General features: G+C 50.4%; 1 protein-coding gene across 4 annotated transcripts in view; it reads left to right on the top strand.

Moving 5' to 3' along the window:
- The window catches only part of EFR3B (EFR3 homolog B), a 361,584-nt gene that overhangs the window by 301,421 nt on the left and 36,250 nt on the right, over window positions 1-23,913 (top strand). For all 4 annotated transcript variants that reach the window (XM_088447581.1, XM_088447583.1, XM_088447582.1 and 1 more), the window contains 5 exons: window positions 878-1,039; window positions 4,327-4,458; window positions 14,550-14,617; window positions 17,974-18,101; window positions 21,944-22,035. In XM_088447581.1, the coding sequence (XP_088303707.1) occupies window positions 878-1,039; window positions 4,327-4,458; window positions 14,550-14,617; window positions 17,974-18,101; window positions 21,944-22,035 (582 nt within the window). The remainder of the gene's footprint in view (window positions 1-877; window positions 1,040-4,326; window positions 4,459-14,549; window positions 14,618-17,973; window positions 18,102-21,943; window positions 22,036-23,913) is intronic.

The raw sequence follows: 23,913 nt of genomic DNA on the forward strand, positions 1-23,913 counted from the left end.
CCCCCCCCCCCCCCAAATACAGTATAATCCCCGGCAACGGGGGGGGCGGTGACGCGATTGTGCTGTCACGCCCATGCCCCGCCCCCATTGTCGAGTCATTTTCTGGGCCACACCCCCTTTTGATGTGACACGCCCCCCTGCTGAGGACGCCCGACAGCTCCCTCCCAGAAGGAGGGAGCTAGAAGTCGGCAAGTGCGTGTGACTGCAGGGGTGCTAATAACGCCCCAAGGCTGGCCCTTTTTGGCTGCCTGCTGTTGTGGTCCCGAAAAGCAAAGTTTAAACGCAGGGAGGGATGGGGCAATGCACGATGGGCTGAGATTCAGCTGCCCTGCCACTAAGTGACCCTGCAAATTCTGTTACAATGTTGGCAGCAAAGCTAACAGATGAATGGTCCTTCCCTATGTTTAGCTCCATGTACTGTAGGGTGATCTGTAATGTAGTGCACCGCTTCTTCTATCCTGCAGGTGGCGCCTTGTTAATCTCTGTTCTAGAATGCAGCTGGCTAACGTCCCTCCATAGACAGAAGAGGGAAACAATGAGGGTTATTTACTAACGTTGCAGAAAGGTGCATACAGTACCTGCTCGAAACCATTGCAGCCAGTCAGACGTTGGTTTTCACCCTCTAACTTGCAATAGCCAGATAAAAGGCAAATGCTGATTGGTAGCTGTTATTTAGTGCACATTTGAATATTGATGTAGTTAGGTAATGACCCTCATCTACACTTGTAGAGAATAAGATACTAAAGAACAAGTACTGTACAGATTTGTGATAATAATGCACAATATTAACTTTTATTTATAACGGTGCAGTTCCGTTAAGCCAAATTAAATGTAACATAAAACCATGTCCCACAATGCCTTGCTGTTGTGTTCCCAGCATGCTCAGCAGCTCTACCGGCACATTTACCTGAGCTGTAACGACCCGGGCAACATTCTGGCTCACTATGAAGCGGTCTACGCCCTGCTGGTGATGATTAGCATCGAGCTGGCCAATGAGGAGGTGGTGGTGGATCTAATCCGGCTGGTACTAGCAGTGCAGGTGAGAATGGTAACCCTACAACAATGGTGACAAATGGCAAATTCTGATAAGCTCAGCGCTAGAGGAACCAGGGAGTCAGAATACAGCGGCTTATGGCTGTTTCTTGGGGGGCAGATTCAGATATCGGCGAGGTTCCATCAGAACCTTGTGCACCACTATAATTTGGGTTATCTGGACAGGACACCTCGTCCGTCTGTGCTCTTTGCCCATAGAGATGAAAGCTAAAATAACAGAGGCTTTTCCCTCCATTAAATACCCGCAATGTGCACAGCGCAAGGTTCTCCCTCACGCTTAAACGCGTCTGCCGCTAGGTCTAGTTCAGTCGGACCACTAAGTATTGGGCCATGGGGTAATGACCGAGTATGGTCTGTCCAATTACTCTGTACTAACCTACTGATAAACGCACGCACTCGTTGAAGTAGCAGCATATAACGTGTCCATAATGTATATATTATCACACACTCCCTGCCCCCACTCTGTCCTGCTTTGTCCTCCGCTATGTCTCATCCCTGCCCCCCCACTCAGTACCGCATCATCCAGCGATCCCAACGATTCTAAAGGCGGGTACACACTGGGCGATGTATTGGTCATTCAATTAAATGGCCGATACATGGCGAGCGAGTTGGCGGGTGTGTACCTCGATATGGGGTCTATTTACTATTTACGGAGATAAGGTGTCAGCCAATCAGCTCCTAACTGTCATTTTTCAAACACAGCCTTTATCTCCATCCAAGGCTTAGTACATAGACCAGTTTGTCTGTGAACGTTGTCGCTCACAGATGTGTTGCATCTGTTCTGCAGCACAGCAGATGGCCGATATAGCTGCAGATACCTGTAGTATTGGCACATCTGGCTGTGTGTACAGGAGGTCAGCCAACTGCCCATACATACACACACTGCAGGGACCACCGGTGACTGACAGCTCATCTGGGCCGGCAGTTGTGATGTCAGGGAGCGCACATTGAGCGACCGATCGGTAAGCCTGTGTAGCTTACCTGATTGGCCGCTGTGTCGGAGGATCTGCCCGCAGGGGGATCTGTCAGCACAGTGTGTACCCAGCTTTAGAGCAATTTTTTTAACAAAAATTAGGATGCCCACATTCAGCAACAATTTCATTTCTGTAACAGTACTTGTGTTGCTGGTTAGGACTGGCTATACCCTTCTTTAATTAAATACACCCAATAATAGGTGTGTGGGGTACATACGTAGCTGCTCCTGACCTCCTTACAATGAGGCTGCATACATACATACATACATACATACATACATACATACATACTGCTCTCTGATACCGACAAATCACTATGCAAATTGGATAAATTCGAAACTAAACGCACATGAATATTAAGGGCTGTATTCAGTAAGGTGCGATAAGTGCCGTTTTCGCAGTAAATTATCGCACCTGCGATAATCGAATACTGAGAAACAGGCGAAAAGTTTTCACTGTCTCAGACCAGGTGAAAAAAAAAAAGCAAAATCCCTATTTTTGCCTAAAAATTTGGGGATTGCTTTTAGAACCCTTTGGACACCCCTCCTAATGATAAATTACCCCAAAAGTTTTTCGTAAGTTGCGTAATTTTGCAAAAAACGACCGGTCAAATTTTTTTGGGAAAAGAAATCGATGAAAATAGTTTTAACTTATTGGGGAACGCAGTTGCTAATACACACGCAATCGGTTGATTAATTCGCACTGCGCATGTGTATGCGTCGCAGTGCACGTACGCAAATTAGCAATTGCGATCCGAACTGCGAATGTAGAGGGTGCGCAGACTCAATGCAGAATGATTGACAGGAAGCGCCGTTTGTGGGTGGTGACGGGGGGGTGGTCGGGCGAATGCAGGCGTGCCAGTGAGTCTTATCGCCGTTTCAGGGGCATGCATAAATTATCCACTGCGATACCATACGCAGCCTGAGGCCTCATAGCGTGCGCCATAGTAAGCAATTCCCGAGTGAGGTCTGACCTGCCTTACCTGTGCGTATGGGTCCGATGTTACTCAATGTTACCGATTAATTCGCTATGTTGCCCAGGTATACGGATGTGTGTAAGGGGAAGTGGGCATCCTTATGTCAGACTGTGATCGCAATACGAATGCAAACATTTACAGCGTGCGTATTAGCGGAATAGCGATCCTTGCTAAATCAGGCCCTGGGTCTGGTATTTTGGGAGGCGGTATGGATGCATCAAGTGTTTTAAACATTGCACGTAGTTGCAGCAGGTGTTTTTTTAACGGTTTTTAAAAGTGCGTTTTTACGACATGAAAATATACTTGCCCCCATTTTAACGTACCCGCAATTTGCGTGCAGCAGTAATTTCCTGGAAAAAAAATAGCTTTCTATAATTTCTTAACATATTTTCAAATACACAAATTACCGCCAATCGACGCAATTTAAGTACCCTAAATGCTTTTATTACAGCCAATCGTACACTTCTAAATTAATTTCCGATGTACGTCAGCCATGTTTTGGGTTACAGACGCAATTTCCTGCATGTCCTAACTTTTTCGCCTGTTTTTTTTATCGCTCCCGTTTTCGCCTGTTCTTTGTCGAAAAAGGGAGCGCACTTGCAATAATCGTCCGATTTCGCCAGCGAAAAAGGGCAGATTTCTATCCCCGGCGATATTATCGCCGCTAATTGAATACGGCCCTAAGTCTAACATACAGTAAATTATAACGTTCTTTGGGCCTGATTCAGAGTTCTACATTATTCCGATCTTCACGCAGTTGATCGATTATTGGTGGTTTGCGCATGCGTCCCAGTCGCATTGCGCACGTGCAGCCATTACATTATGGTTACGGTGAGGATTCAGTCGCAAGTGAGTGACAGGAAGCGAATGTTTTGTGGGAAGTAATGAGGAGTGATGGCAAAGCAGAGGCGTGTTCCGGCTTTTTTCAGGGACGTGTCTCCGGCAGTCTTTGCGATCCTGTACTTAGAGAACATGGCTCCAGTGTCTCAGGTACGGTGCCAATGCTCCGCGACCATAGACTCACTCTGCCCGGTCTGCGTCTGATGCTGCGTATATGTAAGCAGGTGCGGACGGCTACGAAGACTCCGGTGGGCGTTTGAATACAGGTTTCTGTGAATGTCGCATTAGCGTATTGTCACAAATCGCAGCTGCGGCAGGAATAGCGCACAGCTTTGTATCAGGCCCTATACTTATCTGCAATAAATCATATTGTGCTTTGGCGCAGTTTACGGTTGAGCATTTGATAATTATGCGCTGGGTTTTCCAGCCTTCTGCTTAGTACATATAGCGCTGATTGTGTCTCACTGATACTTTTATTTCCAGGACCTGGCACTGAATAATGAGGACAATTTGCCTGCGTACAGTCGTTGTGCCCTACACGCACTCTGCGCCGCCTACCTGAACCTGATCAGCCAGCTCACCACGGTGCCCGCCTTCTGCCAACACATCCATGAGGTCAGGCGTGAGACGCTTTCATCCGTACAGTGACTGTGATCGGGTGCTGTCTTTTTGTTCTTTTGCTGCTTATAGACAGTGATTAAGCAATTCTATACGACTTGTCTGTCTGTCTGTCAGGCTGGTGTCCATTCCAATCTATAACAGGATTATATAACTACTTGTCTTCCACTTTCAAGTGAACCCATTGTCGAAAAGAGGACCTATGTCTTACCTGGTTAAGTCCTTTTCTTCGAACTCCATAGAGGACACAGGCAGAGACCATGGGTATAGGGTGGAGCAGTAGGAGTCCGGGCACCAACTAGTTAAACTTCTTCTCCCAGCAGCCCCCGCTCCTCCCCCCCTATACCCCCCCACCCCCCAGCCTAAGGCAGGCCAGTTTAGTTAGCAAGCCCAAGGCAGGAGAGAGGAAGAGGAGAAAACAAACCTACACATACTGGTCCAACACTCCAAAACGCAAAGGGAGGACTGGAAACTGAGTAAAAAAACCCTGCCAGCCCGGTGCGTCAGGGTGGGTGGCCTGTGTCCCCTATGGAGTTCGAAGAAAAGTACTTAACCAGGTAAGACATAGGTCCTTTTTTCCTTTTCACAGTCCATAGGGGACACAGGCAGAGACCATGGGACTTCCCAAAGATATCCCATTATGGGAGGGGACACACCGGAGCTACACTGAAAACCCCTTCGGCCAAAGGTGTCAAATGAACAAAACCGGAAAATGAGGGAGTGGAAAGACCTATGGAGAGACCGATGTGTTCCTAGAGAAAAACCAAAGACCGGGCAGGGATCAGACGGACGTAGAAACCAGATGCCCCTGCACGTAAATTAGTTATCATGACTTACGAGAATGGAATTATGACATACAATATACTTTGTATGACTCATACTAAAGCTGGTTAAGTGCTAATTATGTCCTCTTCATGGACTGGCTACACTTACTCTAAAATCAAGCATTTGGAAACCCCCCTCTAGAAATCCTGCGTTTGCCACTGGTGCATACGGTTTATGGGAGTGCATAATTAACAAAGTAGCGTCATGGCACATGTGACATGGGAGGTTTTTACACTGACATGATCGTAGAGCTTAAGAGAGGGTATGGTCAACCTTAAGCTCTACGACCAGTTCCGATGGTCTCGATTAATCCTTATATGCCCGGAGATGACGTGCAATGCGTACGAGAAGGGGGCGTAATTTTTTGAATTCCGGCCGCTTCCTCCCCTTGGTCGGCCAACTACCGATCCGAACTTAGGGACACAACTTGCGAGGGAATCATTTGAATATCCGGCCCCTTTTCCCGTACGACCATGCGGCCACTTCGACCGACTCTGAATGAGGTCCTCAATGTGTTGAGGAATTCCAGATGAACAAAGAGGAGACTGGCACTAAGTCCTTGCCTCTCTAAGGAGAACTGAAACAGGCACTCAGGAGACTAGCAGAGTGAGACCAGACCACTGCTATGTACAGCAATCGCCTTAACCCAAGGCCATATGGGCTTTCACCCCAGGTGATAAATATAGGATTTAAGGCCTTTCCTGAAAGGCTATGGGGTAGCCCCAGGAGAGAGAACCTCTCAGGCATCCTGCACGGTGGCCATCCAGGTGATGGAAAAAGCAAAAGTCAGCCTTCCATGCTGGGACCCCCCTAGGTCGAGGTCTGCCTAGTCAAACACAAGCCTATCGGTAGGCCTGGAGGTAGGATAACTGGTAGACCCTGGGCTGTTTGGCTCGGGGCCTGGAAGAGTGATTCAGAGCTTTGAGAAAGGTTGGCCCTTGGTCCATACCTCCGAGGAAAAGAGCGAAAATTTGAAGTTCGCGACCTAGGTCACAGAAGGGAGGAAGGTCGTCCTGGACGCCATCATTGTGCCCAAAACACGATCCTAGCGAATGACCAGAAAGCGGAAGAGTCCGTATGGCCTTCCTAAAATCTGAGTCAGCCAGAGAGCTTGTCTAACAGCCACCAAGGATGCGGACACTCCAAAAGAGCATCTGTCCAACCTCCAAAGGCTTTAACTACATAATTAGAAGTCAGGGCTGGATGCGCGATAGCATCTGCAGAATATAAGTCCTTTTTGAGTTCTGTTGTCTTGTCCGTCAGATCCCAAGGGATACCGTATTTGGACTAGAAAGGTAGCGTTTTTGACTAGATGGGCCATGTGAGCATCCACAGAGGAGATGGCTCATTATGCTCAGTCCGCAGCAGGTAGAGAATTGAAGGAGGCAATGTGCTTAGAAACCCAGAGGTGCCTATTAGGACGAACCCTCCCTAGAAGGTCCACACGTGGCGCAAAAGGTGAGAATTCTGCAGAAACCAACTACCAAAGCTTGAAAACCGAAGCGCTAGCCTTAGGGGTCTGTAGACTACCACACCTGGTATTCCCAGGCGGTCCAAATACTAACCAAGGCCTGATCCTGTTTAGGCCTCGGCCACTTTTAAGTAAAGAACAGCCCTTATCCCGTTAAACCGGGGCGACTACATCTAGCTGCGGTATGGGGTAGACGAAGGTCTCATCTGAAATATTAGACATAGTGTAGAGAATATAGACCAGAGTACATGGAGGAAACTCACGCAAGTACAGGGAGAGTATACAGACTCCACACAGTTTGGGATATAGTGGGAATCAAACCCACTATCTCACTTGTGAGGCAGTAATGCTAACCATTACACCATCTGTCTAATGGTTCCCCAGTGAGCTGAGGGCCTTCAGATGACCGGACTGGGACGCAGCACTATCTAGACTAGGCCGCAGCACTATCTAGACTAGGACGCAGCACTAGCTAGACTGGTGCCTGAAGTGCGGTTCCTGTCCAGCCTCTGCTGGAAAATACAGACACCTGCACTTAAAGCGAGAAGGGCTGCATCCAGGGCTCCTAATGCAGAATGCTATAATGTACCCAGCTAGGCCCGTAGGGATACTAGTATGGGGAGCGGGCACTGGGGTTGCCCCACAGAATTCAGTTGATTACGCGGTCTGGATCTCCCGTCTAAAGTGACAGGAGATCTCGGGCCGCTATTCAATTGATGCCGTTTTTCGCGACCGCGCCCAAACAGGTCACTTTTCGCACATTTCAGCTCGCATCCCCCTGGGGCTGTGAGCTGAAATGTAGCGCTGGCAGCTGATCGCGCCCGACAGGAGCAAGAATTGAATAGCTCCGTCGGGCGCGATACGGTCTGGAATCCATTGAATTCCGCCCTGTGTGTCCTTAGACAACAACAACCTTACCTATAAGAGAGGTTCCAGCTGGAAGTCATGGCTGACTGACACTCTGGCTGCGAATCTGTGTAACACCAGACACAGAGCCCATGGTGGTACGGAGCCTGAGAAGAAAGTACAGAGGTTCAAGTCCTGCAGTTACACAACACTGGAGCACCCCCATCCCTGGAAAACCTGGTACCGCAATCCAGGGCAGTCCGCACACACCAGTTAGGTAAACTACTGTGTGCAATAAAAGGGGGAGTACAATGAGTGTGACCTCACCCCATAATAAGCAGGGCTTTACAGATGAGAGATTTACTAAACTGCCAGAAGAAAACTTAGAAATAAAATGTTCTCCTGAACACAAATACCTGCACACAGAGACATTCAATGCTGTGTCAATGGGCAGTTAATGCACAATAATACAAACCCCAGTCGGTAGGAAGGAGCATAGGGCCTGATTCAGAGCCGAACGCTCTGATCAGGGCCCTCCTCCATGAAAATGGAGCGGCCTCCTGGCCGCTCGCATAGCTGTGGGTGACCACCCACAGCATATGCGAGCGTCCATGATGATGGTCGCGATGGTCTTGACCATCGCGACCATCGGGCTTGCGACGGATACCCTGCGGTAGGGTCTCGCTGCCGCAAGCCCTGGAGTGATTTTGGCTCTATCAGAGCCAAAATCACTCCCACTGACATCACTAGTGATATCAGTGGGGCCGGCTTGAGACGGTAGGCGTTCCCATGGGAACGCCTCCGTCTGGCAGGCACGCCCCCGGCACGCCCACCAAAGTGGGCGTGCTGTCAATCAACATCGACAGCACGCCCCCTTTGGTGCGAGACCCGGAGCGATGGAGAGCCTGTCGCTCGCCGGGTCTTGCGCATGCGCACGACGGAGCTCCCTCTGTCGTGCGCATGCGCAGTGGGGGAACATCGACCCGCTTGCGAGCGTCCTGCGTTCACGAGCGGGTCTGAATGACCCCCATAGTGTATAAGGTAGTAAATGATCTGGTCACTGCCAAGGCTAAAGGCCATTACTCACTCCTAGTTCTTCTAGATCTCTCTGCTGCTTTTGACACTGTTGACCACTCTCTTCTCATACAAACACTGCAATCCCTAGGTCTTAAGGACACAGCTCTTTCTTGGTTCTCTTCCTACCTATCTGATCGCTCTTTTACTGTTCGTTTTTCTGATTCTGCCTCCTCTTCGCTACCTTTATCAGTTGGAGTACTGCAAGGCTCTGTCTTAGGTCCTGTGTTATTCTCAATCTATACCACCTCTCTTGGCAAACTAATCCGCTCTTTTGGATTTCAGTACCATCTGTAGGTGGACAATACTCAAATCTACCTATCTTCCCCAGATTTATCACCATCTGTATTGGTCCGTGTTACTGAATGTCTTTCTGCAATTTCATCTTGGATGTCATTTCGCCACCTGAAACTTAATATTTCTAAAGCAGAATTAATTATATTTCCACCGGCCAATAACAGTTATTAACCTGATCTCTCTATCACTGTTGATAACGCAACAATCCACCCTGCCCCACAAGCTCGCTGCCTTGGTGTCATCCTTGACTCTGAACTGTCCTTTGTTCCCCACATTCAATCTGTCTCAAAATCATGTTACAGACATCTAAAAAACATATTCAAAATTCGACCATATCTCACACAAGACACTGCAAAAACTCTAATCCATGCACTCATTATTTCCCGCATTGACTATTGCAATAGTCTCCTTACTGGTCTTCCCAAAAACAGGCTATCGCCATTACAATCCATTATGAATGCAGCTGCGAGGCTTATCTTTCTTGCCAAATGTTCTTCGTCTGCTGCCCCGCTCTGTCAGTCCCTCCATTGGCTGCCGGGTTTCTACCGTAATTAATACAAAATACTGTTACTTACACATAAGGCTATTAACCAAACCACACCAACATACATCTCTTCACTCATCTCAAAATATCTCCCTACCCGACCTCTCCGCTCAGCACAAGATCTGCGTCTCTCATCCCCGCGCATTACTTGCTCCCACTCACAGTTACAGGACTTTCTTCGAGCTGCACCCACTCTGTAGAATGCCTTACCACGCACAATAAGACTTTATTATTATTATTATTATCCTTTATTTATATGGCGCCACAAGTGTTCCGCAGCACCTTACATAGTACACAGAACTAATAAGTGAATAAGAAACAAGTAACTTACAGTATATTACAGGGCAGGACAAGGACACGATATATATACATTGCTGCAATAGCGATTAAAGCACTCACAATAAGCAGCCGGGAGTTGGCAGTCCCGTGTTAGGTGCCCTTATGGGGTGTAAGGAGTAGAAGAAAATGTAAAGAGAAGCACATGAGGGAAGAGGGCCCTGCTCGTGAGAGCTTACATTCTAAGGGGAGGGGAAGACAGACAGGCGTGACACAGATGGGGTAGATAGGGAGGAAGGAGCATGTAGCAGAAGGTATGGATGAGAGCTGGAAGGCCCTGATGAAGTAGTGGGTCTTGAGAGCCCGTTTGAAGGATTGTAGAGAGGTGGAGAGTCGGATAGGGAGAGGGAGAGCATTCCAAAGGTAGGGAGCAGCATGGGCAAAATCTTGGATGCGGGAGAGGGAGGAAGTAATCAGTTGGCAAGAGAGGCGGCATGCCTTTGTTGAGTGAAGTGATCGGGCGGGAATGTGAAGGGAGAGAAGGTCAGAAATGTACGTGGGAGAGGATTTGGTGAGGGCTTTGTAGGCGAGTGTAAGAACCTTGAATTGGCATCTGAAGGGGAAGGGGAGCCAGTGTAGGGCTTGAAGGAGAGGGGAAGCAGATTGAAGACTTTCCTCTAGTCTTCAATCCTTCAAGCGATCCCTGAAAACTCACCTCTTCAGACAAGCTTATCAGATTCCAGAACCGACCACATAACCTTCATAGCTTCCATGTCTTATTACATCCCCTCTCACAGTCCTCACATAACCTCACACATTGTCTTTCTCTCACATCCTCCTGACATTTGGCCGACATTCCGGTGTCACTGGATCATGCAGCCCACCAAGAAACTCTCCATTCTGGCCGGGCCAAATTGCAATATATAGCACCTATCCTTGTGTATCAATGCCTATTTCCCTATAGATTGTAAGCTTGCGAGCAGGGCCCTCTTACCTCCATGTCTGTCTGTTATTACCCTGTTTTGTTCTATAAATGTTTCCAATTGTAAAGCGCAACGGAATATGCTGCGCTATATAAGGAACTGTTAATAATAATGAATAATATAGCCTGACCCCATGGGAATAAGTATACAGGGAGACAGGAGCCCTTTTTATCTCCAGTCACTAACTGAAGCTCTCACAGGGTAAAATGGCCGCTCAGTGTGACAGTCGGGAGGAGAGGGGAGAGAATCCCTGTGGCATGGCTGTCGCAGCGAGAGAGCGCGCCAAGGGAGCGGGGAGGGGCTGAATGGGGAGAGCCTACCTCCCCCTTGCTGAACTAGAATACCCAGGGAAATGGCTGCTTCTAATGAAGCTTCCCATTGCCTGTGCCCTGGTGGTCTAGCAGTGGCGCCAGGCGGCCCGGGCGACTGCTGTCAGCACCGCCGGTAACAGCCGCTGCAGCACGGCTCCCTGTAACTAGGGAGCCGCTCTTACTTTTTGAGCTCCAACCTTCCTCCGGCGCCCAGTTGCGGGTCTCCGGAGTATTTTGAGGGAACCTGCCAAGGTCTCTGACCCGCCAGCCAGTGCCACGGCCACCGGCGCTGGGGGTCGGTGAAGCGGCAATGCGGGCGTCCTATAGGATGCCTAGCGCTCCCTGCTCATAGAAAAATAAAAATGAAAGAAAAGAAGTATAGATGGCTGAGCAGTCTGTGACACGTACCTTGCTTCTGCAGGGCACCAAACTCATACCTCCCAACATGACCCTCTCCAGGAGGGACACAGTGCTCTGGTCCTGGACTTCCCTGGTAATTTATGATTGGTGGAGGCTCCAGAGGCGGGGCTGCAGTACAGTCCAAAATTCAAATAGGGGAGTCACACCAACTGCCAGTGATGTTGGGCAGTGTGTGAAATGACAGTTGGTGTGGCTCCTCCCCTATTTGAATTTTTAACTGCGCTGTAGCCCCGCCTCTTACCAGGGAAGTCCAGGACCAGAGCATTGTGTCCCTCCTGGAGTGGGTCATGTTGGGAGGTATGCCGAACTTAACTGATCTGCCTAGTGCGAGGTGGAGGGTATAGGGGGAGGAGCTATGGCTGCTGGGAGAAGAAGTTTAACTAGTTGGTGCTTGGACTCCTCCCGCTCCACTCTATACCCATGGTCTCTGCCTGTGTCCCCGATGGACTGTGACTAAGAAACAGCCATTTTGTGGGCTGGATATTCAGAATACGCAGTTCCTAAAGTTCCTGCGGCTGTGGCTAGGAGCACATTTACAGTACATATAGCAGCTTGCGCTTAAGATTTTGCACGTCTGTTAAGTCATTCCAGCATTCCAACAGACTGGTGTCAAACGCTCAGACTGGTGTCACGCGCTCAGACTGGTGTCACACACGCACACTGGTGTCACACGCTCAGACTGGTGTCACACACGCACACTGGTGTCACACGCTCAGACTGGTGTCACACGCGCTCAGACTGGTGTCACACGCGCTCAGACTGGTGTCACACGCTCAGACTGGTGTCACGCGCTCAGACTGGTGTCACACACGCACACTGGTGTCACACGCTCAGACTGTTGTCACACTCTCAGACTGGTGTCACACACGCACACTGGTGTCACACGCTCAGACTGGTGTCACACGCTCAGACTGGTGTCACGCGCTCAGACTGGTGTCACACGCGCACAGACTGGTGTCACACGCTCAGACTGGTGTCACACGCTCAGACTGGTGTCACGCGCTCAGACTGGTGTCACACACGCACACTGGTGTCACACGCTCAGACTGTTGTCACACTCTCAGACTGGTGTCACACACGCACACTGGTGTCACACGCTCAGACTGGTGTCACACGCTCAGACTGGTGTCACGCGCTCAGACTGGTGTCACACGCGCACAGACTGGTGTCACACGCTCAGACTGGTGTCACACGCTCAGACTGGTGTCACGCGCTCAGACTGGTGTCACACACGCACACTGGTGTCACACGCTCAGACTGGTGTCACACTCTCAGACTGGTGTCACACACGCACACTGGTGTCACACGCTCAGACTGGTGTCACACGCTCAGACTGGTGTCACACTCTCAGACTGGTGTCACACTCTCACACTGGTGTCACGCGCTCAGACTGCTGTCACACGCGCACAGACTGGTGTCACACGCTCAGACTGGTGTCACACGCTCAGACTGGTGTCACATGCTCACACTGGTGTCACACGCTCAGACTGGTGTCACATGCTCTCAGACTGGTGTCACACGCTCACACTGGTGTGACACGCTCAGACTGGTGTCACCCGCTCAGACTGCTGTCACACGCGCACAGACTGGTGTCACACGCTCAGACTGGTGTCACACTCTCAGACGGGTGTCACGCGCTCAGACTGGTGTCACTCACGCACACTGGTGTCACACGCTCAGACTGGTGTCACACGCTCAGACTGGTGTCACATGCTCTCAGACTGGTGTCACACGCTCACACTGGTGTCACACGCTCAGACTGGTGTCACACTCTCAGACTGGTGTCACACGCTCAGACTGGTGTCACACGCGCACACTGGTGTCACACGCTCAGACTGGTGTCACACTCAGACTGGTGTCACATGCTCAGACTGGTGTCACACGCTCACACTGGTGTCACGTGCTCAGACTGGTGTCACACGCGCACATTTGAACACTGCAGCAGCTGACACGCTGTGAAGAGTTTCTGGATAGACAGCGGAACATGGGGTCTGGTTCTCCGTCACCTCCCCAGCTTCACAAACCTGAGTTTTTCTGGTCGGAAAAACGGAGCGTTGGTAATTGTTGGTGTGACGCCAGCCGCGAGTCACAAGAAGGTCAAAGTTTCACTGATGAGTCCCAGTAGGGTTATTGTTACTATGGCTGCCCACTATTGTACAACACCCCTGTTTATGTTCTCTATACTGGTAGAAAATAGCTGGAGGCCCTGTGGCTATTTTCTTTTTTTTTTTTCTATATATTGTAAAAATAATGCTCATAAGTTGAGTCGGTATCACATCCAAGGACTCTGGGCCTGATTCAGAGCCGGACGCTATTTGCGCTCGCTCGTTCAGAAAAAGGGGCCGGCTATTTAAATTGAGCGCTCGCTCTTTGCGGTCTGTTGACGCCTCTATATCTGAGCGAGCTAAGGAAACATGCGCTCGCTATTTTGTAAAGACGCCCCCTGGCCGCTCGCATCCTATGTCATCTCCGCTATTTATTAGATTAATCGAGTACATCGAAAGGCGTCTGAACTGCTCGCAGTGCTTGTGGTTGGATTTTCCTACCGCAATCATGCGAACAGTTCAGGCTGAGAAACAACCAAGTGACGTGGCCGATGACGCTGCTTTGTTAATTATGCACACCCTTAAAACGCCCGTTTTGACCGTTTGGCACACCTGCGTTCGGATCTCCACTCCCCGTTTTCAAGCACCTTCCCCTGTTACCACCCACAAACGCCTCATCCTGTCACTCAAATTAGCAGGCACTCGCTATTTTGCAAACACACGATTTCCGACCGCACTGACTGGTTGGCGCATGTGCATTACGACCCATATGCATGCGCAGTTGTGCGAACATCGCTCGGAGCGAACGAGCAGCTCTGAATCAGGCCCTCATCCCAAATGTTCAGGAGGGGTTAATGGATTAAGGGGCTCTGTATTATTTCCATTTGTCTGTTCTGGAGCAGGAATTCTCTCCTACTGATCCCTGGTGGCGAAACCTTTAATATGTGAATAACTTTCAGCTGTGTGTGAATATCTGCTCTGTCTCTCTCATGCTAGGTAATAGAAATGAGGACAAAAGAGGCCCCTTATTTACTCCCGGAGGACGTCTTCATAGAGAAGCCCAGGTGAGGAGACCTAATGATCGCTGCACTTTTACCTCTACAGTTTAAAAACTTCCCTCAATGTGAAATCAATCCGTGGTTGTTATACGTTGCACTAACCGACCCCCTTCCTCAATGAGCCTGTCTTCTGCGGGGACGACTAGAGTCCGCCTGACGCCACACACGGGAGTCCGCCATGCTTCCTTCATCCATACAGCCGCCTCTGCGGAGAGACCGGGGCTGCAGATTATTTCTCTTTCCCTCAGTTTAGTAACGCTGCATTTTTTTATTGTTTACAGCGGTTCTTTGTGTCTTTGCTATACAGAGAGCCGACATTCAGAAATCAGAGCATATGGAGAGAGAACATGTATGTCAGTGGTGGACAATGGTCCGTTTAGGAGCCCGATAAACAATGACTCATCACCTAACCACTTATCATACCCCCACCACGCTAATGTCTGAGTGCACTTAGGCTCCTTCCCACTCGCCCTCTTTGTCTGCCATTGCGCCACTTAGAATTTAAAGTCTTAAGAGCAGAGACGGCCTCCTCCTCCTCTTCCTCTGCTAATGGATCCTTTCCTGTGTTGTGTAGCTATTCTTGACCATCGCCGGAGGCTCTACGTGATCCCGTGTTCCCTATATAAGATCAATACTAAGTACTGCATTGTAGCACGCGGACTTCGTTGCAAAGTCTCCTGCTTGACCTCATCCACTGGACTCGCAGCCGAGGACCCTGGTCTGTCTGTCTGTCTCTCACTAAGAGCTACTGTCAGAGTATGTCTCTCACTAAGAGCTACTGTCAGAGTATGTCTCTCACTAAGAGCTACTGTCAGAGTATGTCTCTCACTAAGAGCTACTGTCAGAGTATGTCTCTCACTAAGAGCTACTGTCAGAGTATGTCTCTCACTAAGAGCTACTGTCAGAGTATGTCTCTCTAAGAGCTACTGTCAGAGTATGTCTCTCACTAAGAGCTACTGTCAGAGTATGTCTCTCACTAAGAGCTACTGTCAGAGTATGTCTCTCACTAAGAGCTGAGTCAGAGTGAAATAATAAGATTTAGGGCCTCATTCAGAGCCGTACGCTCTGAGCAGAGCGCACGCTCTGAATGAGGGCCGCCCTCCATAATTATGGAGCATCCTCCTGGACGCTCGTATAGCTGTGGGTCACCACCCACAGCCTATACGAGCGTGCAGTTTGATGGCCGCGATGGTCTTGACCATCGCCACTGCGAGCCGGAGCCTGCGGTTGAGTTTTTCAACCGCAAGGCCCGGAGTGATTTTGGCTCTATCAGAGCCCAAATCACTCCCACTGACATCACTAGTGATGTCAGTGGGCCGGCTTCTGACGGTAGGCGTTCCCTTGGGAACGCCCCCGTCTGGGAGGCACGCCCACCAAAGGGGGCGTGCTGTCAATCAACATCGACAGCACGCCCCCTTTGATCAGACACAACGAGCGAAGGAAAGTCCTTCGCTCGTCGCGTCTCGCGCATGCGCACGACGGAGCTCCCTCCGTCGTGCGCATGCTCAGTGCACACCATCGACCCACTTGCGAGCGGACAGCCGCTCGCGAGTGGGTCTGAATCAGGCCCTTAGGCCCTGATTCAGACACGCTCGCTGCCGCAGGCAGCTCACAGGGTCTGTGGGTGTATTTTTTATTTAATTTTTTTGTCTCCAGGCCGCTCGCACAGCTGTGGGTGTCTATCCACAGCTTGTGCGAGCGGGCTGGAGACAGTCGCGATTATCGCGACCATTGGGCTTGCGACGAGACCTTGGGGTAGGGTTTCGGCTGCTGTAAGCCCGAGTGGACTCCCTGCTCTAATAGAGCAGGGAGTCCACTACTGACATCACGAGTGATGTCAGTAGGTCCTCCCACAAATGTTCCTAAGGGAACGCCTGGGTTTGTGCAGCCACCCCCCCCCCTACCCACCTACAAAACGGGGAGAGCTGTCACTCACCATCGACAGCCTTGTAGTGAGCCCCGCAGCGACTGAAGTTCAGTCACTCGGTGGGGCTTGCGCATGCAAGTTCCCAGCTACACTGATTTGTAGCAAAGTCACCTACGACAGACAAAAGAGTTCAAAGCGGTCATCTACTTATTATCAAAACTCCCCTAATTGGATAACTAAGATATTCCTATCCCAAAACCAAACAATGTATATACAGCTATGACCTCATACACCTAGCCTCAATACACCATACGACGCAAGACGTCCGGCGCAGCCGAGCTACGTACCATCTTTTTCAAATTTGCACTGCAGACGCAATAAAACACCACTCGCAGTGTACTAGAGACGCTGGGCAATGGACCTCATTCAGACCCGCTCGCTAAGGCGCGATCGCTCGCTGTGAGCGATTTTCGCCCATCTGTGCATTCGTATAATTCGCAGTGCGCATGCGCAAACAATTGCTCATATGCCACTATCAGGTCGCTACTTTGAGTGACAGCGCCGTTTGTCGGTGGTAACAGGGGAAGGTGCTTGTGAATGGGGGAGTGGATGTGCGAAAGCAGGCGTGTCGGTCCGCCAAAACGGCGTTTAAAGGGCGAGCATAATTAGCAAAGTAGCGTCATTGTACACGTCACCTGCATGTATTTCAGCCCGCACTGATCGCAGTGCTTGCGGCGGGGAAAGGCAACCCCAAGGGCTGCAAGCAGCTCCGATGGCTCACGATGGTCCCGATGAATCATACATTTCCCAGAGATGACGTGTGTTGCGAGAGGCAAGGGGGCGTCTTCAGACACTTGCGAGCGCACTTTGCTGTAGCTCGCTAACACACAGTGGGCGTCCTTACGCGACGCAGTGTGAGCGCTTCATTTAAATATCCGGCCCCTTTTTGCCAGCGAGCGATCGCATCTTGCGAGCGGTTCTGAGTGAGCATCAACGTCTTTAACCGCACAGGTATTTGTTTTAAACACCTACAAAGTCACAGGGGAATCACAATGGAACTTGGCGTAAGAAAAAGCCGCGGGCGCTGCGTCGCAGAGCTTCGTATACAGATTCAGACTCTGTCGCACACAGATGTACAAATGTCGCACATCAAATCGATCAGCGTAATCTAGCAATGTACTTCTGTCGCTCCCAGTTGTTTTATTTATACAAAGAAGACGCAGATTTTGAGCGAGAAAGATGATCAGCGGGGGCCGTGTCGCCCCCCGGGAAATGGCGAGCCGAGAGGGGCTATTTGGCGTGCCTAAACCCAAAGTGTAAAAGAACACATCCGCATGCAGGTAGTGGCGGAATGAGGCGATCACTGCGCCTCGCAGCGTTACGGAGCCACTTAAACCCTTCCCTGTATGATAGAAGCACTTCTCCTCCATTACTTTCATAGAGCAGCTGTGTGTTGTGCACTGAAATGTAACCGCTCCTTCCGATTGTCACACAGGTGGTCAAAGAATGTGGATCACATAGAGACTGAGGTGCTGTTTCTGCAGAGTAAGGTCAGCGAAGTGCTGGGGGGCAGCGGCTATAACTCGGACAGGCTGAGCACACCCTACGTTCCCCAGCTCACAGGTCAGTAAGAGCTCTGCCGTCTTCTGTCATGTGTTGTCCTGGGAGTGGGAGGGGGGTATATTTACTAAAGGTCGATCTTGATCGATGTTACATACACTGACATGGCATTAGCCCAGACATCCGATAGACTGAAATATAACAATAAAGTTCTCATATATGTAGTGCTCCTCCTGATTTGCGGGTGAGAGCCTGAATCATTTCAGTATTACACATTAAGGATGGCCATCGACCATCGATACTTTGATGGTAACTAGTTTTGCCATCGATGGGGGACCACAATGGTGTACATCTGCGGCAGAGGATGGTGGCCATGGATATGTGCATGTTTATCGATCAGTGATTTTATACCAGTGGTCAGAAACCATCGACCATTGATTGTAGAACCGCGGATGGACAGCACTATTACACTGCGAAATGACTTCCACACTGCGCGCGCCCAATCCGCCAAGCCAATCAAAACATGGCTCACACTGACTAAAGAACTGAGGTGAGAGGGAATCTTCTAGATCAGGGGTCTTCAACCTTGGACCTCCAGCTGCTGTGGACCTACACATCCCAGCATGCCACTGCCATAGTTTTAGAATGCTGTTATATTAAAAAGGTGGCAGTGCATGCTGGGATGTGTAGTTCCACAGCAGCTGAAGGGCCAAGGTTGAAGACCCCTGCTCTAGATAGTGTAGTTTAGATATTTTAGAGGCAGCACTCGATGGTGATGCCATCGATGGTCTCCATTTGACTGCTGTCAACAGGAAACCATTAATGGTATGAACCGTCGATGGTATGCACATACGCAAAAGAGCGCTGCCATTGACTCGGTGTAGCAGGAATTATATAAAAAGAAACCTCAGCAGCTCCAAGCCATCAATGGTGGCAAACCTTCAAATCGGTCACTGAACATTGATGGGTGGGAAACATAAAACATCGATGGGCAAACTTAGGGCCTGATTCAGACCCACTCGCAAGCGGCTGTCCGCTCTCAAGTGGGTCGATGCTGTGCACTGCGCATGCGCACGACGGCGGGAGCTCCATCGTGCGCATGCGCCAGACGCGACGAGCGAAGGACTTTCCTTCGCTCGTTGTGTCTGATCAAAGGGGGCATGCTGACGATGTTGATTGACAGCACGCCCCCTTTGGTGGGCGTGCCGGGGGCGTGCCTCCCTGACGGGGGCGTTCCCAAGGGAACGCCTACCGTCAGAAGCCGGCCCACTGACATCACTAGTGATGTCAGTGGGAGTGATATTGGCTCTGATAGAGCCAAAATCACTCCGGGCCTTGCGGTTGAAAACCTCAACCGCAGGCTCTGGCTCGCAGTGGCGATGGTCAAGACCATCGCGGCCATCAAACTGCACGCTCGTATAGGCTGTGGGTGGTGACCCACAGCTATACGAGCGTCCAGGAGGACGCTCCATTATTATGGAGGGCGGCCCTCATTCAGAGCGAGCGCTCTGCTCAGAGCGTACGGCTCTGAATGAGGGCCTTAGCTCTGTATAAGTGAAAGAATAGAGGAACACAGGGTAATACTGACGGCCCGATTCAGATTTGGGAATAGAGGGCCCGATTCAGGCCCGCTTGCTAGGAAGCATTCACACGCAGACTGACGATGTTTGCAATGTGCGCATGTGTACATATCATAGTGCGTGTGCGCGAACCAGTCCTCCGAGCGATCGGGAAGCGTTCGTTTGCTGCGCATAGACTGCTCGGCTAAGTGAGTGACTAGAGAAGCCGTTTGTGGGTGGTGACAGGGGTTGGTCTTTCAAAACGGGGGAGTGGAGGTGCGAACACAGGCGTGCCCGAGCGTCTCAGCGCCGTTTCAGAGGCGTGCATAATGAAGACGCAGCGTCATAGTACACGTCACTTGGTTGTATATCACACTGAAGTGCTCGCAGTGCTTGCGGTAGGGTGTAGTCAGCCACAAGCGCTGCGTTCGCTTCCAATGGGCCTCGATGTACCGATGGTTGCATACACATCCTGGAGATGACGTGCGCAAGTGGGCGTCTTAAGACAGGTTGGTGGGCGTCTGCATACACAGAGCGATCGCACGCTGAGACATAGTGGGTGTGCTAATGCCTTGGCGTGCGATTGCTTGCCTTGCCGAAATTTGTATACGCATCTAGCGTGCTAACGCATCTAGCGAGCGGGTCTGAATCGAGCCCAGAGTACGATAGAGCAAGTAACTGTGTATCTGCAGATAGCTAAGTGATGTGCGCAGTAAAAAAATATATATTGCCCCATCGATGCCATTGATAGCGGCGTGGCATCTGACTTCCGCTGTCGATAGCAAAACCGTTGATCATCAGTGGCATATCTTGTTGGTTACTAACCGTAAATGGCCAATGGCCATCCCTAGCTCACCGCGCAGTGCCAGCTGCAGATACTCTGGGCCTGATTCAGACCCACTCGCGAGCAGCTGTCCGCTCGCAAGTGGGTCGATGGTGTGCACTGCGCATGCGCACGACGGAGGGAGCTCCGTCGTGCGCATGCTCGAGACGCGACGAGCGAAGGACTTTCCTTCGCTCGTTGTGTCTGATCAAAGGGGGCGTGCTGTCGATGTTGATTGACAGCACGCACCCTTTGGTGGGCGTGCCGGGGGCGTGCCTGCCAGACGGAGGCGTTTCCAAGGGAACGCCTACCGTCAGAAGCCGGCCCCACTGACATCACTAGTGATGTCAGTGGGAGTGATTTTGGCTCTGATAGAGCCAAAATCACTCCGGGCCTTGCGGTTGAGAAACTCAACCGCAGGTTTCTGCTCGCACTGGCGATGGTCGCGATGGTCAAGACCATCGCGACCATCATCCTTCACGCTTGTATAGGCTGTGGGTGGTGACCCACAGCTATACGGGCGTCAAGGAGGACGCTCCATATTTATGGAGGTGGGTCCTGATTCAGAGCGAGCGCTCTGGTCAGAGCGTCCGGCTCTGAATCAGGTACTCTGTCTGGATACAGTTGTACCCGGATAGCAGTTCCATGTCTTATCCCATCACAAAAAAACATAATAGCAGCTCTGCCTGATTATACCACAATTTCAAAGAAAATTGTGGAAGGAAGATACAAAGCTCTATCGAATGGGCAGCACGGTTGGTGTAATGGTTAGCATTTCTGTCTCACAGCACTGAGATCTTGGGTTTAATCCCCACCAGGGCCATAACTCTGTGGAGTTTGCATGTTCTCCATTTGTTTGCGTGAGTTTCCTCCAGGTCCTCCGGTTTCCTCCTACAACCCAAATAAATAGGTTATTTGGCTCCTGACAAAAAAAAAAAAATGAACCCTAGTGTGGTTGGGAATAGATTGTAAGCTCCACTGGGGCAGGGACTGATGTGACTGATGTGACTGATGTGTGTGCATTATAAATAACTTTTGATAAATAATCTAATGTAATGTAATTGGTAAAAGTTGTGGGATGGCGTGTACAGGACAACGGGTGAGATGTGTCAAACCTTGCAGAGAGATAAAGTGCTAACCAATCAGTGTTCGAAAATTGACAGTTGGGAGCTGATTGGTTGGTAGTTTATCTCTCTCCACTTTGTCTCTCCGAGGTTTGATACATCTACCCCAGTAAATATGTGTCTGACCAGTTCCTGTGTCTCGCTGTGTACACGTGAAAGCGGTGACCGTTTTATAGAAAGGAACGTCTTGTCATTTGGGATAACTGGTCCATCAACCCTTCATCATTAATTTCCTTTTTGCTGTAATAAATAGTAATGGCTTGCAGTAAAAGGATGACTGGAAGGGCTGAATACATTTATTTGATTTACTTTCAAGCCCTTTCTTATTGTATTAGAACCTATGTTTGCATAGAGATGAAGATCAAGGACACCAGTTACCAGTGTCCCATTGTCTTGTAGATGAAGACCGGCTGTCTAAGAGGAAGAGCATCGGGGAGACAATCTCTCTGCAGGTGGAAGTGGAGTCCAGGAACAGTCCGGAGAGGGAGGAGGTGAGATCTCTGCGCTGAGCCATTGACGTAACGCATTGTAGTCCCTGTCCATAGACGTCGGAATGAAGTGTTGTTCTAGGGGACATTATGAATAGACGATTGGAGAGTACTTCAGGCCATTCAAGGCAGAAGATACATGAATGAAAGTAGACAGAGTTTTCACCATATAAACTTAGAAATGAGCAATTGCAGCAAGTTTGATACAATACAGTATTTACGTCACCTGCAAGTCTATACCTAGTGCAGCGCAGCAGTGTGCAATGTACTGTATGTCATCTGCACCAGGGGCGTATGGGTGCAGGGTGTGTGGTGCGCACAGGCCCCCGGGCACACCCTGCACCCATATTATCTAAAACTTACCTCTCTGAGGTCCCGCGTCAGGTCTCTCAACTCTGCTCAAAATGGCGTTTTGCAAATGCGCTGTGAGGAATCGCCGGGAAAATGGCGGCCGCGCCATTTCCGTGGCGATCTGCGCATGCGCAGTAGATTCTGGGTACACTCTAGTGCCCGGAGCCTACTGATTCTGCAGTGGCCGGCCAGCCGCGTTAATCGGCCACCGGGGTGAGAGGAGGGGACCCGTGACGGGGGATGCGCACGAGCCCCCTCCTCTCTAAAGACGCTGCCTGGTCTGCACACACGAGGCAGACCGTTTATGGGCTCAGCCAGTTTTCCTGAGAATGCAGCCTTTTTGATACTCGCAGGCGTGTCAATGGGAGCAGCTGCGCTCACAGGCGCACGGCTGCAGGCAGAGGATCTGGTGACCAACTGCCTGATATGTCGTTCACCGGCACCATTGACCTTGCCGGCCGCAGCAGCTGGGTCGCTCCATTGTCCATGCATGTACAGATGATGGAGAGACCCACATGTCGGCCAGCGGGGGCGCGCACAGTGGGTACACACTAGACAATTTGCCCGATATGTCGTCCTGATCTGCGGGATGGGATGACATATCGTCTAGTGTGTAACCGGCATCAGGAGCTGACCCTGAATCGTACGTTCCGTCTGTGACTTTATGCTAATGCAGCTACAGAGCCCCTATCTGCTGTACAGCCGCGTGTTCCAATGTGCAAGGATACACAGATACCACTTAGTGCGTCTTTAGTCACCAACATTGGTCGCAACATGGCCTCCGATGTGAGAGATAAATCGTATTTGTACACAACCACATTCAGCGTCACACCCGTGATAGTCCCATAATACGCCCATATGACGCAGCATCTCCGTGCATCTAAATAACCACCGCCCAGGAACGCGTAACACGTTTCTAACAATCAGGGAGCATGAGCGGTGTGACTTAGACAATGGCACACTGATTTGTGGGGGGTCCCAGGACAATGGTGCATTGACAGTTGAAAATCCAGGAACAATAGCACACTGACAGTTGGGGATCCCAGGAAAAGAGCACACTGACAGTTGGGGGTCCCAGAACAATAGCACACTGACAGTTGGGGATCCCTGAACAATAGCACACTGACAGTTGGGGATCCAAGAACAATAGCACACTGACAGTTGGGGATCCCAGGAAAAGAGCACACTGACAGTTGGGGGTCCCAGAACAATAGCACACTGACAGTTGGGGATCCCTGAACAATAGCACACTGACTTTTGGGGGTCCCAGAACAATAGCACACTAACAGTTGGGGATCCCAGAACAATAGCACACTGGCTTTTGGGGGTCCCAGAACAATAGCACACTGACAGTTGGGGATCCCAGAACAATAGCACACTAACAGTTGGGCATCCCAGGACAAAAGCACACTGACAGTTGGGGATCCCTGAACAATAGCACACTGACAGTTGGGGATCCAAGAACAATAGCACACTGACAGTTGGGGATCCCAGGAAAAGAGCACACTGACAGTTGGGGGTCCCAGAACA

The sequence above is a fragment of the Taudactylus pleione genome, unplaced genomic scaffold (genome assembly GCF_031769625.1).
Source record: "Taudactylus pleione unplaced genomic scaffold, aTauple2 ptg000434l, whole genome shotgun sequence".
Classification (NCBI taxonomy): Eukaryota; Metazoa; Chordata; class Amphibia; order Anura; family Myobatrachidae; genus Taudactylus; species Taudactylus pleione.